Raw genomic sequence first — 18,208 nt, 5'->3', positions numbered from 1 at the left:
GCCCTACATCTCCATGAAAGGAATCAAAGATGGCATTAGCACTCTTAGGAGCCACGTCAACTACTGCCGCAAACGGAACTTACTCTCCTACTAACGTGCCCTGAATTGCTTCTGTGACAGGTGTCTCCTGTCCTATACTTGTGCAGTGACTAGAATGCAAGGGTAGGATTTTGCATTCATCATTGATAAATTTCAATCTGTTAAGTTCCGACTCATCACTCCAGCTGGCTATTATCTTTTAGAAACTTGTTTTTTGCCACCAAAAATAGGGAATGCGTTAGCCATTCCTTCCAATTTTGTATTATTTTAAAAATTAGCTAACGTCTTCTATATCTTATCCAAATTGTAGGTTTGGATTTTGGATGGGCCAGAGCCAAGTATAGAGGCCAGAGTATCGCCACGAGAACTTCCCTCAGAGTTGATATTGGTCTTTTAATCTACGTTATTAGTTTATCCATTCAGTCACCATGTCCACACTGTGCTAGAAGCTGAGCTGCACTCAGTGACAAATATAACCCCTGACCTGCTTTGGAGTTGATAGTCTCGAAAGACAGATGTTTGACGAGTGTTACAGAAGGGGAAGTAAAGATGCTTTGGGTCCCATAACAGGGTGACCTATCCTAATCTAGGGAGTCAGGGAAGCCCCTTCTAAGGATTGATATCCATTTAAACTGAGGCTGAGGGGTAAGACTAAGACAGGAGAGGGGAAGCGGAGAAGAGATGGAGTGTTCCAGGAAGAATGTATGACAGCTACTAACGGACAGGACTGAGGGATTAGACACACACTCAAAATAATGAAGCTTCAGGCTTGTTGGATCATTAAATGTTACAAGGAAGGGGATTTTAGATGAACTTGGATCAAAACATCATGGGCCAAAGTGTGCAAGGCCCTGAAAGCCATCTTATAATTTTGAGCGTTATTCTAAGGGCAAGCCATTGAAGGGTTTTACTCAGAGAAGGAGTGTGATATTTGCATACTTACTAAGGTCACTGTGGTTTCTATATGGATACACACACACACACACACACATATATATATATGTATACTTATGTATACATATATATATATACATCAAACGGTTGCTATAGTAGCAGTTGCCCTCTAGCCTCTATTGAGACAAGTAATGGGCTTAATATACATTTCATTTCATGCATTTAGCTAGCACATATTCAGTGTATATCTGCATGTTTTCTATAATTGTGTTTGATTTTTCCTCATATTTTCCCAAAATCACCAGTTAGACTTGCACATAATTTAGGGCAGGGTGAGCCCCTGAGGCCATTGGAAGTCTGTTTTCAACCAGCCTATTACACCCACACAGTATTAGGACTTAGGTAAATACCTTTTCTGATGAAATCAGAAAATGGCAATGTTATTTTTATAAGACATTTTGCTTTTAATCAGGATAGACAAGCAAGATAATTTTAATTTATCTTCTGCTTCTAATTTAGACTATTCAGTCAAAACCTTTCCTCCTTTTCTTTGGATTTAAGGTCTTCATTTGGGTGGGGGAGGGGAAAGGTAATTATTGACATCCAGTCTCTTGTGGATTTTTTTTCTCACTCATTCACAGAACTTTTCAGATAAAGAGTACCATAAACGTGTAAGTTACTAATACCCTTTAATCAATACAAGAATAAAGGAGTTAATTACCCTTTTTAGTCAATACCAGAATAAAAGAATTAAGTTAATCTCTAAACTATATCAACATTGGCTATTTCTTCACTGAGGCATGAATGAAGGAGACCCACCTGAACATCGTAAAAACCAGGAACACACTCTCTCTTTGGAGGAAGTGTGTTTGTTCACCCACATACTATTTTTTAATTTTAATAGGCTGACGACCAATTTTTAAAAAGGCATGCTGGTTTCAACACCAGTAAAAATTACCATCTGATTGACCAGACCTTGTTTTTCCAGTGATGTTGAGTTTGTTCGTTTGCTTTTCCTCTAAAAGCAGTAAACAGAGTTAAAGCTAATTTGTGCAGTCAGCCTCAGTCAAATAACTAAAATTACAGTTTGAGCCAATAAAATATTTTTTTAAAAAGAAACATTAACAAATGTCCACCAATGGATAAGTGGATGAAGAAAATGTGGTATATATATACAATGAAATATTATTCAGCCTTAAGAAGGAAACCCTGTCATATATGACAACATGGATGAGGACACTGTTAAGTGAAATAAGCCAGCCACAGGACAAATACTGCATGAATCCACTTATATGAGGCATCTCAAATAGTCACATAGTCAAAACTCATAGAAGCACAGAGTAAGAATGGTGACTGCCAGGGGCTACGGGGAGAAAGAAATGAGGAATTGCTGTTCAGCTGGCATAAGGTTTCAGTGACCTGAGATGATTAGGTTTTGGAGAACTACTGCACAATAATACTGTGCCTATCATTTAATACTGTATTGTCTACTTAACGAGAGTCAATCTCATGTTAACGCTCTCACCATAATAAAAGTTAATAACTCCAAGTTATGTAAATTATCCCCAATAATTATTTCAATACACTTTTATTGATAATTATCTTCAAGGATTGAGAAGCAGAGTTCTGAAGGGTCCCTAGGCAAGATAAATGCCGTACCAGTGAATGGTAAAAGGACCTTCGAGGTGGTTTAATTAAACTCCTTTATTTGTACAAGAAACTGAGTACAGAGACGTCGTGTACTGCAGTCCAACGGAGGCAGCTCCTTTGTGTTAGGACTAAGGCTGCGCCAGCGTTCTCTGATATGTGGCACAGTCCCCCTTTTTGGTCTTGCACGGACGGCACTTATGAGGCAGGAAAGACCATGGAGTCATCCAACTTTAGAGTTGGAAAGGGTTTTGGAGATCCTCTACGTGAATCCCCCATTTGGAAGATAAGAAAATGGAAGCTCAGAGAGATTACACAATGTACCAAAGAACACATAGTTTTTCAGTAGAATTAACATGTCCCTTTGTTTCCTTAAACATGATTAGAAATAAAGTATACTGATAAAAGAAAATAAGGCTACTGAAATCATTGTTTGCCCTAGAAGCCGAGAAGACTCTCTATACTAGTGGCAGTATGGCTCAGCTTACGAAAGGAAAGGAAATAATACAGTTTGTATTTTAACTTACTAATTAGAACAGTGGTTCTTGAACTTCTTATTAATTCTCTTCAATAAACACATAAGTCACATGCTTTTCTCTTAGGTGAATGGATTCTAAAATAGGTATTTTGATTTTCTTTTTAAACATAACATTTGTTATACTCTCAAATATTGTGGTAGCTATGGAAATCTCCCATTGAGGGAAGCACAGTTGACTGACAGCCCAGCTGCCAATCCCCTGGGTCCACTGGTGCCTTGGCACCCATGCCACCCTTCCCCCAGGATGTTCTCAGTCAACAACTGAGGTGGTGGAGTACTAGTGAAAGCTCATGTCTGAGGGACATGGGTAGGGTATCCCCCAGTCGGCAGCTTTGGCCCAAGGACTCCCCATCAGCCTGTGGCAACTTTCTTAGAATGGCACTGCAAGTTGAGACTGCCTACCCAATTTTCCTTTCTTCTCCCTCTTCTTTCAAAGACGTCAAACCTGCATGGACATCTGTAGACTCTCCCTGCCTGCTCACGCTTCCTTCCTCTCGGTTTTTCTTTTATAAGTTCTCACCTGCTCCCCCGACCCCCAAGAAACCTCATGCTCATATAATTTCATCTTGGCATCTGCTTCTGGGAGGACTCAAATGATCACAAGTATGCTTTTTCTAATTACCCGTCTCTTCCCCACTAACATCTAACACTTGTCCCAAAACAGGAAGGCATGCTCCCTTCTTCTAACAGCTGAGAATCATCATTATAAAATCTTGGCTCGATTATTAACTAAATATTGACTACCAAATATTTTGGGGCATAAAGATTTTGATAGTATTATAAAAGCTATTAAATACACAAATAAATTAAAAGGCCATTTGTGCTTATAAGGAGTTTGTAATAACTTGTAATCAGGTTGTAGAGAAATCATAGAGAAAAAGTAGTTTTAATAATAATAAAAGCAGCATACTTTTAAGTGCTTAATCAATCAAATTATCTATTTACCTATCTAATTTATCTGGACAGATTTTTAGTGCTCAGGGTCAGAAGAGAAGAAACCACTGCAGCTCTGTCTTTTTTCTTAATCTGTAAAAAGTGAATAATTTACTATGAAAGGCTATGGTGAGAAATAACTAGAATATTGGTAAAATACCCATAAATTCCAAGGGATTGACAACAGAGGTAACTTTTTTCCTGCTACCAAAGGTTTTAGTTTTTGACATGCTCTTGTATTTCTTAGCATTAACCATCTACCTCATATATCCCTCTCGGCCACAGTACAAAAGAGTCTATCAATGAAAGGCTGGAAAGAGAGGGGGGCAGGAGAAGCAGAACAGACACACTGGCTTCTAACCGTCAAGCTTGGAAAAGGCAATGTGATGGTAGTCCTGCAACAGTAAATTTCTTCTTATCCCCTGAAACTGATGCTGACATTTCCATTTATTCCTTCAGTTCCTTTAGACTCCTTGTCAAACCTCTTCTAGTTGCCAAGCAACAATAACAGCAGTTCTGTACATAAGCATTAGGCAGTAACTATTGTCAACATCTCTCCTTTCTTTGAAAGGGAAATTTAATGACCCTTTCCTATGAGAAAATGATGACAAAAACCTGTCCGTAGTGAAACCTAAAAGCTGTGTGTGTGGCTTATGTTCTTGCTGCTTGAATCCAACGATTGGGCTAAGCTGACTTAAACACTTCTAAAAACTTATAAAATTAAGATGTGCCCCAAAGCTTGCATGGTTCGGTCTTTTAAAACAACTGCATGTCATTAAAACTTGTCACGAGTTCCATGAAATGAGTTCTGTATTAAACAGAGTTAATATTTTAAAGATGCACAATGACGGCTTTCTTCTGTACTTTCCCTGATCCTGCTAAAAACCTCTTCAATCAAATGCTTAGGTTTTCTGACCATACTGCACCCCACATAAAGATTTGAACTATATTTTGGTCCTTTGTAAAACACAGATTGAGGCAGTTACAGGGAAAGAATCACAATAAAGAGGGACATCTGCTTACCTGTTGTGGACAGACTCTACCACACAGTGTACCTCAGCCAGCGGCAGAAATGTTGAGACAACCCAGCCCTTTTCCCACTGTGGCCAAGCGGTTGTTCTCCCCTTTTCTGTTCCTCCTCTATCACCTTAATGACTCTGTATGATTATTGTTTACAGCCCAATTTACCTCTGCACCGTGAACAGCTCTTAAAGCTATTCACAGTAAGTGGCACAGCTCAGCAAGGATATTATAGTCTAAGCTCTTCTTCATTTCCAGAGCATCACATTTTCTAATCTCACTTATTTTTCGTGAGGCTCAGCAACAGCTATCGAAGTATGAGAAAGTTAAGTCCAGTTTTATGTTCTTTTTCTCATTTGGGCTTTTTAAAATTTTGTTTTCTTTCTAATCTCAGTTCTGTATGAATTTATATTTTATCTTAACTAGAGCTCCCTTTCCACTTTTTAAATTGTAAAATAAACAGATGAGGTCCTCTAGATCCTCTAGAGTTTATATGATTAAGAGCTCATAAAGCAGCTCCACATTTATTACTGTATTGGATGATTTTGTTAAGTAGGTGTTATCATCACACCCAATCTACAGATTAGGAAACTGAGGCCCAGACAAGTTAAGGGTCTTGCTCCAGCCTGCTCGCTAGTAACTGGGGAGTTACTAATCAGTGTCTGTCTCTAAACTCCATGCTTTTTCCTTACTTTTCATATAGCTCACTTCCCGATTGTACTAGGTTCTCTAAGGTGGTTTAGGACTAGTTATCACTTAGAATTAGTTATCAGTCCATTGCTGGACACTCAAACATTAATCCCATTTTACACATGGGGATCTCCTTTACTTTCTATCACTAAATTTTATTGCTGAATTGTATTCTATTTAAACTGATTTATAATAATGCATGGAAATAATCTAACTAAAAATTTTATTTTGTCTATGCTAGTTCTAATAACCCTTTCTTATCAGTAGAGAATTATATCTAAAATTTTATAAATCAGTTTAGCTTGGTACCTTAGTGTTTCACATGAGAAATGATGTAATAATCACTACTTGAGTTCTATCCTTAGCTCACCTATGATTTTCTAGTGTTGGCTTTCTTTAAAAATATGTCATTTGGAAAAGAGCTATAGAAAGTAAGTATGCCCTAAATATAAGATCCATGATTAGCCCTAAAATTTTATCCCATTTGTTCTGGTATTTCTCCTTAACAAAATGAGATATGGGGATTTCTTCCCCTCCTTCCTTCCCTCCCTCCTTCCCTTCTTCCTTCAATTTTTTTTTTTTTTTATATGGCAGGATATGATAGGTTACTCACCAAAAGACATCACTTGTTATCATGAAACCTACCTGAGACCATAGGTATTTGATAAGCATCTCATAAAGATGCTGCTTTTTTGCAGAACCACCTAAGTAACCTTAGTTTCTGTTTTTAGAAGCAATCTAAACTTGCTTGATTTAATAGCAAAGAGAGTACCATGTTTCCCCAAAAATAAGACCGGGTCTTATATTAGTTTTTGCTCTAAAAGACGCATTAGGGCTTATGTTCAGGGGACGTCATCCTGAAAAATCATGCTAGGGCTTATTTTCTGGTTAGATCTTATTTTCGGGGAAACATGGTATTAAAACGAGGTAACATTTCCATTAATATATATTTCAGTTTTCAAGAATGCTTGAGATTTTGCAAAATATCATGAATGGGAAATACAGCCTCTAAAGAACTTAACTATTCAAGCACATTCACCATTTGGTATCCAGTCATTTGTCTGATTCTAATTGGGGGTCGATGATCTGAAAGGCCCAGTCCCTGCCCCCAAGGAGCACACAGTCTTACAGGAGAAGAAAGACAACTAATGATCACAATAGAAGGAGTAATGGCTGCATGCTGAATGCAGAGAACCCCACCGAAGCAAAAAGGACAATAGAGAAAGTACAAATGATTCAGATGGGGCAGAAGAAAGAAGAAAGGAGATATCTGAAAGATTTGTAAAAAGGAGGAGAGTGAGGGGGGGTCCCTGAGGAAGACATCTCAGATACAGGAAACTGCCTTTGCAAAGTCCTGGAGACAGAAACATTCGAGGTCAGGATGGCTGCTATGTTGCAGGGTGTGGTGTGTGTGGAGAAGTGGCAATAGATAAAAGTATAAAAGTAGATGGGGGTCAGATCACACCGGAGATTGATCACACATGTCACACTAAGGAGACTGAACTTTGGCTCCAACAATATTTCCATTTAAATCACTACAGTTATAATCCAATCATATAAAGATATTTTAAAATAAAACAGTCACAAAAAGTGTCGATTATAAATTACAGTTGTCTTGGATATTAAAACTTAAGTTATTAGTTTCCCCTTTGCATTCATTAAAAGCTGCCGGAGGACAGAAATGACATCCTCACCAAAGCACCTACTCCTTTTCAATTCATCCAATAGTAGACCCACTAGAGATAAATGATGAGCTCATTTCATCTCAAGGCTTTTATTGAGTATTTAATTTCCCCCAGTGCTTGACTAGATATTGTATAAGAACACTACATAGATCTATTCTTAGATCTCTAAAAGCTTATAATTTATGACATAACAGTTGTTATTATTCTTAATTTTCAGAACTAAAATGTCATTGCTCTGTGTGACAGATTGAGAAACAAACTAATCATATAAAGGCCATAAAAGCTAATAACTAAAGGAAATAAATGTACTAAAATAAATCAACGTAAAATTATAAATGATCTGAATTTTCAGTTGTTTATTATGATTTATTTTATTGAGTTGAGAAATCTATTAACCTTTTGACATAGGAAGATGGAATTTACTAATTGAGTTAGAGGAGCTCTACTTTCATTGTCATATGGATTGATAATATTTACAACTTAAATATCACCCTCTTTCAAAATAATGTCAACCTTTTGATAAGTGACTCAAATGCAATAGTGAAACCGCTATCTACTGTTCATCTTCACAGGCATATGTAACGTTGATCATGGCAGGTGGATGATGTGGCGCCTGAGCCCAGTGCATGGCGAGTTCACACCGAACTTCTGTGCCCTGTGTGCTGACACATCAGCCTTCTTCCCCTTCCTGGCTCGATGCCACCTCTGTTTGAATAAGACACTCTGTCTTTGACTGCTGAGCCTATCATATTGGTCTGTCCACTCGTTATAATTTGCAGGGAATCAATTGCTATGACTCTGATTGTTTAAAGTGTTTTACCTTCCCATAGCCCAACTTTAGGAGGTGTTCAATTCATCCATCAACAGACATTTGGAAAGGGGCTGGCCTTTCTTTGATCAGCACTGGGGTGCTGGACTCAGTTTCTCCAACTAGGGAGAATAAAGTCTCATCTGAGTATATGGCTGTGAGTCAGGGAGATTATGAAGCCATGATATAAAGGGGGTATATGTTTTTGCTATTGTTTGCTTAATGATCAGTAACTAAAAACAGTTTTGTATTAAAGTTTTGTATTAAAATAGTACATGGAATATATTATGAAATAGAATGGATAAAAAAATGTGTATCAACTTTTAAGGTAACACATAAAAGACTCCAAAGAAATTGTATATTGGTGGAAGTTGGTTTTGACGATGTCCACAGATTTGGGGTAACAAGTTTGTTCTGACTTTGACTTTTACTTGGAGCCTCTGTGTTCTCACTAAACAGGAAAGTTACTTAGTATGAAGATTTACAAAAACATGTACCATAGTAGTTGACAGAGCCAGGGTGAACTTTTGAAAAAATATCACTCCAAGTCAGGCTTCTGCTTAAAACCTTTCAACTGCTACTTCTGCTCTTTGAATAAAGCCCTTCATGGCTTTGTCTTAGGTTCTAAACTTTTTGGGGCACGGAGCCCCACTGACAGACTGGTGAAGCCTATGGGGTCCTTCTAAGAATAACGTCTGAATATTCGTGAAATAAAATCCATATGATTACAAATGAAACCACTCCTATTGAAATAAATTTAAAATATTATGAAATAACAAAATTTATGCAACAGTAAAATATGTGCTTCTCTATCAACATCAAATAACACAATATAGCACAGATTCTATTAACTACAGTAATTGTGAAGTAGTGATAAAAAACAATATTCAGGATATCTGCTACAAATGTAATTATCTGTGATTTCTAGGTGTGAAAGTCACAGGTACTCTTGCTACTACTGTAGGTTTTTTTTTTTTCCATTGCCTACATTCGTGATTGAAGGAAATGCTAAACTTCATTTAGACGTTAGTAAAGAAAAATGTATTTTTTTCCCATCCAAGTCCATGGAACCCTGCATTTTACCCACAGATCCTTTGGAGGTTCAGGAACACAGGTGAGGAGCCAATAATATTCTACTGACACTGGCTCCTGCCATACTCTCTGGTCTCACCGCCCATCACCATCCCTTCTGCCTACCACACTCTGGCCACCCGACCACTTGCTCTTCAAACACAGCTTAGTCCACCTGGGCTATCTGCTCTTGCTTTTTCTATTTGGAATGCTCTGCCCTCGAATCTTTGCGCAGTGTTTCTTTCCTGTTGTCTGTGTCTCAGCTCAAATATCACCTCCTCCGAGAGAGCTGCCTTGACCAACCCATCTAAAGTAGCCACCCTACTTTCTTCTTCATATTTATCACTGTCTGAAATGACTGTATTCATCTATATGTTCTTGTTTTATTCTCCGTTTCCCCCCCTAAAAGTGAGCTCTATGGAAGCAGGGACCTCATCTACATGTCCGGTGCCATATTCCAGCATCTAGAACAGCGTTTGGCACAAAGTAGGGATCTGATACATCTTTGCTGAATAAAAGAAAAAATAGTAAGGATGACACAAATGTTACTTCTCTCATCCTTCACTCTGTGTTTTAGGTACTGTGGGGATACAAGGGGATGAAAGACAAACTTCCATCCTTAAGTAGTTTATAGACTAGTGGAGATAGCCTTGTGGAAGGTGGAGAGAGTTCTAGTCCAGGCTCTCCAACTTTGCTGTGTGACCCGGGACAAACCCCTTCTAAAACATCAGTTGCCTGGTGCCAGATGAATGGGTTGGACAAATTTATCTCCATAGTCTCGTATGGTTATGATCATTTAGACCTAACCCTTGCCATATGTGGCAAGTGAGGGACTGTGACCCCAACTGGAGGAAGCTTCACAGATGAAGACAAGACTCGGAAAGGCTGTAACGTACAATCAGCCTCCAACCAATGATGAGAAGGTGGGATTTTCAGAGTCATGAACTCTCAGTGCTGAAAGAAACTTTAAAGGCTATGCAGCGCAACCTCTATATAAGGTTTTAGATATCTTTCTATGAGGCCATTTCTGGAAACATAACATGATACTGCAGCTCTTAGATGCAACCACTATGATGGGTAAGTGTATGACTGTAGAATGGCACTGCTGGGTTTAAATCCCAGCTGTGTCGCTTACTAGCTATGTGAATTTAGGCAAATTACTTAACTTCTCTGACTTTCAATTCCCTCCTCTACAAATTGAGAATAATAATAGTATTAACTTTATGAGGTTGTGACCAAGTTTTAATGAGAAAATGGATGTAATATACCTAATACACATTCAGTAAAGACTACTTATGATTCTGTTAAATGATTTTCTAGTGTGTTAAACTTACTATATATCCCCCAAACCATTTTTCCCTTCTTCCACTGTAATTGAGGTTTTTCCAGCTAGCAACCACATTATCCAGTCTAGAGTTTCTACAAGCCTACATCCAACTTTATCTTACCTTCTCTTTGACATTCACATGAGTATTGAGTTCAGCCATCTTGCTTTCAATGGAATAAGCCCTACAAAGAAGGGAAAAACAAAGGTTAACTTTAAAGTGTTAAAATTGATTTCTCAATGTGTTATTTTTATGCTCTCTTCCAAAATAGTAAACAATTTTATTCAGCCATAATCATAATAAATACCATTTTGGAATGTAAAAATACTTTCAAGCTAAGCACTTGTCTTGTATATGTTCTAAAAGCATGTTATGATAACCCTAGAAGACAACGTAAAATATTTTATTCATGCTGCATTGACATGAAAAATGACAAAGACAGATGGGTATGCACACAAACTGTGCTTCTTACGTAAAAGAAAGGTGGTCAAAACACTGAGAGGAGGAAAAGTGTACGTATTTGAACTAAGCATTGTCATCACAAACCTTACTGTCCCAAAGCTTTTATCAGCCTCTAGTTAATATAACAAACATTTGTTGAGTCTTTCCTGCATGTATGTAACTACATCATGCACTCGAGGAAGAAATAGGAGAAATTATTCGAGAATTTAAATGTAAGAAACACTGTATATAGCAGTTTCAAAACTTGCTTTTTCACTTACCAACAAACATATCATGAACATCCATACATATATACCTTCAACATATTTTTAATGACGATAAATTCGTGATCTTGAGTTTCAAATGGCCCCTTAAAACTGCCCATCATCCTTCTGTTTCCCCAAATTCCTTAGTTTTTCTGCCTTTAGTGTCCAATCTTCTTTGTGAATGGCCCATTCTGAGATCTGTAATCTTAACATCAAGCTGTGGTGTTTTCTTCCTTCTCACCTGGTCTAAATCTTTCACCATTATTATGGAAGCTAGATCTTACGTCTTTAATAGTTCCAATCTCTTTTTGAAATAGAGCATAAATGACTTAAAATGGGCAGATTCTTCAGAAATCAGCAGCTAGATAGGCCACAATATCAATATACTACCTATTTGCATGTTTAATGCTTTTTGTCAATCAAAAACCACTGAGAGTTCTGGTCAAGATGGTGCAGTAGGTAAACACTGTGCTTACCTTCTCTCACAACCACATCAAAATTACAACTAAACTACAGAACAACCACCATTGAGAATCACCTAAATTCTTGCTGAACCAAAGCCCTACAACTAAAGACATACAGAAGAAGTCACCTTGAGACTGGTAGGATAGGCAGAGACATGGAACTGGCTGGTCCCACAGCCACGTGTGACCATTAAAAAGTGGTTGTGGAGGTCCTCCACAAAGGAGCAAGGGGTCCCAGTGCCATACTAGGCTCCCCAGCCCAGAGTTCGAGTGCCAGGGAGAGAAGTCCCCATAATTTCTGGTTGTGAAAACCAGCAGAGATGTGGCTGAGTGTGATGGAAGGCAGCTGCAATGCCGGTGCTCCTCTTAAGAAGGCCATGCATGGACTTACTCACCAACGGAATCACTGGATCTAAGTTTCAGCACTGGGGCAGCTGCTAGAGAGGCGACAGGGACAAATGGTGGGGTGGGGTGGAAACTGAGTTTTCTGGCTTCAGTACAAGGGCTGGAGGGGCAGCTTTCTCTTGGACTGAAGAGCTGGTGGAAGCCATTGTTTCTTTATTGAGCCCTCCCCATTCCCAGTGTGCAGACGCAGGCAGACACCATATCTGAGTCTCCATCAAGCTGGCTGACAGCACTGGTTTACCATACCCTGGTGATTCCGAGACCCCATCCCCCTCAACTTCCAGGCACCCAAGCCACTTCCAGTGGCTTTTTCATACAAACCACCTGCCTTGGCTCATGCTGCAGACTTTCCTAGGGTCTCTCAAAGGTTCACAAAACCCAAACAAGCAGCATCTGGCTTCAGCATGCTTCACACCTCTGGATGAGTAGCCCTAAGCCCAGCACTAGTGGCAGTCGGCCTTGGTTTGTGGCTTGGCCTCTCGAGGTACTTCCAAGTACAGCGCAGGTGGTAGCCATCTGTGGATTGCTTTGTGGCTCCTACTGGGTGGCCCTGGGTGGGGCACAGGCTGCAGCTGAACTAGAGCGTGCCCCTCCTAGGTGGCCCTGGGGCTGGTGTGCCCAGTGGCCAGTTTCAAAATGAGCTGGAGCATCACTCAGCTGCCTTCAAGGACGACACACCAGGGGGCAGATTGGGCAGGCACCAGAGCCCTGCTGAAGCAGATACTGCTCTGTAGGGTCAGCCACTGCACCACAACTCCTCCAGTGTAGTAATGGACAGTCCTCATAGCCAATGAGCCCAAGGGTCAATCCCTCCCACTGATGTGCAAATAGCAACCAAGGCTCAACTACAAGAGAAGGGCACACACAACCCACACAAGGGACACATCTGGAGCACCTGGTCCTGGTGACAAGGAAGACTGCACCACTGGACCCCACAGCACACCTACTACATAAGGCCACTCTACTGAGACCGGAGACATAGCAGCCCAACCTAATACATAGAAACAAACACAGGGAGGAAGCCAAAATGCGGAGACAAAGAAACATGTCCCAAATAAAAGAACAGAACAAAGCTCCAGAAAAAGAACTAAATAAAATGGAGACACATAATCTACCAGACACAGAGTTCAAAAGACAGGTTATAAGGATGCTCAGTGATCTCAGGGAGAACTTCAACAAAGACATAGGGAAAAAAATGGAGACAGAAAACAATTAAGAACCAGTCAGAAATAAAGAATACAATAATGGAAATTAAGAATACATTAGAGGGGCTCAACAGTAGATTAGATGAAGCATAAGATCACATCACTGACTTAGAAGACAAGGTAGCAGAAAACACACAATCAGAACAGCAAAAAGATATAAGAATTAAAAAAAAAAAATGAGGACAGTTTAAGGGGCCTCTGGAACAATATCAAGTATACCAACATTTGCATTATAGGGGTACCAGAAGGAGGAGAGAGAGAGACTAGGAATTGAAAACCTATTTGAAGAAACAATGACAAAAAAATTTCCTAACCTGGTGAAAGAAATAGACATACAAACCCAGGAAGAGCAGAGAGTCCCAAACAAGATGAACCCAAAGAGGCCCACACCAAGACACATTACAATCAAAATGGCAAAGCTTAGAGACAAAGAGAGAATCCTAAAAGCAGCAAGAGAAAGGCAACTAGTAACTTATAAGGGAGCGCCCATAAGATTGTCAGCTAATTTCTCAACAGAAATTTTGCAGGCCAGAAGGGATTGGCAGGAAATATTCAAAGTGATGATAAGCAAGGACCTACAACCAAGATTACTCAGCGTAGCTATCATTTAGAATAGAAAGACACATAAAGAGCTTCCCAGACAAGAAAAAGCTAAAGGAGTTTATGAACATGAAACCAGTACAACAAGGAATCTTAGAGGGACTTCTTTAAGACAATAAATAAGTAAATAAACAAACAAACAAATAAATAAATAAATATAAAATGGCAGTAACTACATACCTGCATACCTATCAACAATTACTTTCAATATAAATGGATTAAATGCTGTAATCAAAAGACAGGGGGGCTGAATGGATAAGAAAACAAGACCCTTACATATGCTACCTATAAGGGACTCACTTCAGATTGAGAGAAACACACAGACTGAAAGCAAAGGGATGGAAAGATATTTTATAAAAATGGAAACAAACAAACAAAAAAGCTGGAGTAACAATACTTATACCAGACAAAATAGACTTTAAAACAAAGACTGTAAAAAGAAACAAAGAAAGACCTAGTAATCTCACTTCTGGGTATTTATCTGAAGAAACCCAAAATGCTACTTCAATGAGACATGCTCATCCATATGGTTCATTGAAACATTATTTACAGTAGCCAAGATACGAAGGTAACCTGGGTGTTCCTGAATGGATGAATGGATAAAGAAGAGGTGGTACATATATACAATGGAATATTACTCAGCTGTAAAAAACAATGAAATCTTGCCATGGATGGACCTAGAGGATATTCTTCTGAGTGGAGTTAAGTCAAACGGTGAAAGAAAAATGTCATATGGTTTCACTTATAAATGGAATCTAAAGAGCAAAATAAACAATAAATAAAACAGAAACAAACTCATAGATACAGAGAACAATTTGATGGTTGCCAGGTGGGAGGGGGTTTGGGATGGGTGAAAAAGAAAAGGGATTAAGTAAAAGTTAGTTGTTACACAGTAGTCATGGGGCTGTAGGCTCTAGGATAAGGAACGTAATTAATAATATTGTAATAACTATGTAGGTGCCAGATGGGTACTAGATCTATAGAGTTGATAGATGGGAGGGGGTTGGGGGGCAGGGTGGAAAAGGTGAAGGGATTAAGAAATACAAATTGGTAGTTACAAAATAGTCATGGGGATTAAAGTAAAGCATAGGGAATACAGTCAATATGGTAATAACTGCATAGTGCCAGGTGGGTACTAATCAGGGGGATCACTTCTTAAATTACATAAATGTCTAACCACTATGCTGTACATCTAAAATTAATACAAAATAATATTGAATGTGAACTAATTGAAAATTTTAAAAAGGAGGTGAAAAGGGGAAGAGGAATAAGAAGTTCAAAGTTCCAGGTATAAAACAAATAAGTCATGGGGATGTAATATGCAGCATAAGAAATACAGTCAATAATATTGTGATAACATAGTAGGTGTGGTGTCAGATGGTTGCTGGACTTATCATGGTGCTCACTTCGTTAGCACAGGGATTATAATCAATAATGTGGTAATACCTATGTATAGTGCCACGTGGGTACTGTTAAATAACTATGATGTACCCCTGAAACTAATATAATATTGTATGTTAGCTCTATTTCAATAAAAATCTTTAAAGAAAAAGAACCACTGAAACACATTTCTATACTCTTTTTGACTTTTGCTGCAGAAGAGTGTATCTAGAGTTGATACATTTTAGGGACAACTTGCAAAAATTCTCGGATCTCTCCCCATTTGCTTTTCAGCCTAGATCTTAAAAGAGCTATAAATTCAGATCCATTACCCTTCATTGATGTTAGGATGAAAGCTTGGTAATATGTAATCTTAATTCTATTACCACTCAAATAGGAATACACATAGATATATTATTATGTTACCAAAGATTAGAAACGGTAAGATTTTATTTATTTTTATAAGCATCCAAATGATAGCACAGTGACAGACACATGCATTTAAATGGGCATGGCAGCAGGAGAGACCCTGCGTACTCAGTCCCCAGTAAGGCCGCTCCTGCCCACATGCTCTCCTAAAGGTGCCCATCCCACCGAATGCACCTCCCATTTAAATAACTTCCAAACGATACATTTTCTATCCTCTGACTTGGCATATGGGAGAAAGTAAATAACGCTAGCTAGCAAATAATATCTGAATTTCATTCTCGTTTATTCCTGCTCCTGAGCGTTACTAGTAGAACACAACAGGATTATTTCTGATTATCTGCAACAGTGAAGAGAGATGGTAGGTGAGGTACACTGACAAATAACGAGGTGTTTTTGTTTACAGGCCATAGATAAAAAGTGAAACCTTTGATCAGTCATCAGAATGCCTACAAAATGGTCTATAATCATGGTATTTGAAGACATTTGGATAGTTGAGTTTCTTATTCACATGGAAGTTTTGGCATCGTGTTTTTGGTGTTTTTCTGTGTATGATAGTGTTATGTGTGTGAGAGAATGAGGATGGGGGAGGGAAGGAAGCACGGAGAGAGGGAAGGAGTAAAGGAGAGAGTGACACACATTATATCTATGGAAATATTAAGAATTGAGGGGACAGCTGGATTCAGTGCTATTTGTTACGATGGATCCCTGAGCCACAATTCCTTTCATTAGACTAGATTAGCTGAATCTTTCAATCGTGCCATTATAGATCTGTGAAATCTGAGAAAAAGGGTTTTTTTGCTTTTGTTTTTGTTTTGCTTTGACGTCTAGGATTTGGGTATGCAGCATTTTGTAAAGCTGGAGTGTTCTAATCCACAGAGGAATTAGGGAGGAATTCCACTGAGGACAGAAAATTTCTGAGATCTGAGGAAGTGGCAGCACTGAATGGTAAGGTATATTCATAGGAAGGAAAAAAAAAAAAAAAATATATATATATATAGTATTCATAGGACAAAAAAACACACACGTATTTCCTTGGCTATTCTCTTTCTCTTTAATCTCAAAATCTGATTCAGGGAAGGCTCTGTTTTGGTAGTGATGCCAGTAAAATTAATTACAACATTATTGTTTTTGTGGAACGAAAATGCTGGCTATGAGGGTAGAATGAGGCTATTACAGGTTTCTCAGATGAGAAGGTAAGATATAAAATAATTGTAGGGAGGTGTTCTTTGCTCGTTTTACTCTCCTCAATTGTCTTTTCCTGTGTGGAGGGCTGCCTCTACAGGCTGTGCCTTCCAGGTAACTGGCAACGCTCTCTCCACATCAAGGTTTTCTGCTGGCTGGTGGTTAACACAGGGAAATCAGCTCCATCTCCAGTTAGGGAAACCAGATGAAGGATTTTAACCCAAACAGAACATAAATTTGGTTTGCCGTAAAGAATTAAGAGTTTAAGTGACTAGATAGTCAAACTGGGTTGTTCGAAAAGGAGACATGCTAGGGAAACTACGGAACAGGCGAAGTTGGTCTTCGCTGTGCTGAAATTCCTCAGTGGTGTCGGCAGCCCTGGACTGGCACTGGCCCCTCCAGAAAATTCAGAGGCACACACGGCTGGCACGGGCATGGAGTCACAACTCCCTACGTTGAGCTGTCTCCCTCGCCCCTATGAAAATGATACTGTGCGGTGCCCCTATTCTTTTGGGATTCTGTTGTCTGCTATGAACTATATAAGGATGGTCAGATGAACTCAGTCTGAATCGTAATTGTTTAATTTAGATATAAGGAATATATATCTAAATCTTTCCTTCTTTCTCTCTCTGTCTTTTTCTTTTTATATCAATATAAGGAACTTTGCCTCTAGGAAACATATTGTTATCCCCTCCCAATGACAGGCTCAAAGTTCAGCAACTTGAAACCCAGCCCTCATGGTTGCAGACCCCTGGGTTAACCTGAGAAGCCCATAATGCTGTGATTGAGTGACAGATGTTTGGGGCCAACAGACCTATCACCCTCACATAACGCTTGGTCACCACGCTTGATAATGTGTCACTCCTGGACATGACTGATGCCCATATCCTAAGAGAGCTCGATCACAAGAGCTTCAGAGGCACAAGAAAGGTACAGGGAGTTCTGATTCCTTGGGAAAGAACTTGGTTTCTAATTCCTATTATCACTTAAGACTGTTCTTGTAACCAACCAATTACTGAGGCCTAACTATTCAAATCCATGGATACATGTTCCATGCACATCAGACAATCAATATAAAATTAAGATAACCAGAACTACAAGTCCTAATAGTGACACAACATTTCAACAGCTCAGATATTATTTGAAAAATTTTTCCTTTAAATTATACTTCAATTTTCAATAATAA

At 38.9% G+C, this 18,208-nt stretch overlaps 1 protein-coding gene across 6 annotated transcripts in view; it reads right to left on the bottom strand.

Annotated features, from left to right (window-relative positions):
- Positions 1–18,208, bottom strand: part of SPATS2L (spermatogenesis associated serine rich 2 like) — a 162,570-nt gene that overhangs the window by 65,912 nt on the left and 78,450 nt on the right. For all 6 annotated transcript variants that reach the window (XM_019746487.3, XM_074339764.2, XM_074339757.2 and 3 more), the window contains one exon: positions 10,774–10,834. In XM_019746487.3, the coding sequence (XP_019602046.2) occupies positions 10,774–10,812 (39 nt within the window). In that variant the 5' untranslated portion in view covers positions 10,813–10,834. The remainder of the gene's footprint in view (positions 1–10,773; positions 10,835–18,208) is intronic.

This window comes from Rhinolophus sinicus, chromosome 17 (assembly GCF_057876585.1).
Source record: "Rhinolophus sinicus isolate RSI-liver-muscle chromosome 17, RSI-T2T, whole genome shotgun sequence".
NCBI classification, from domain to species: Eukaryota; Metazoa; Chordata; class Mammalia; order Chiroptera; family Rhinolophidae; genus Rhinolophus; species Rhinolophus sinicus.
This window is presented reverse-complemented; position numbering and strand designations above follow the sequence as displayed.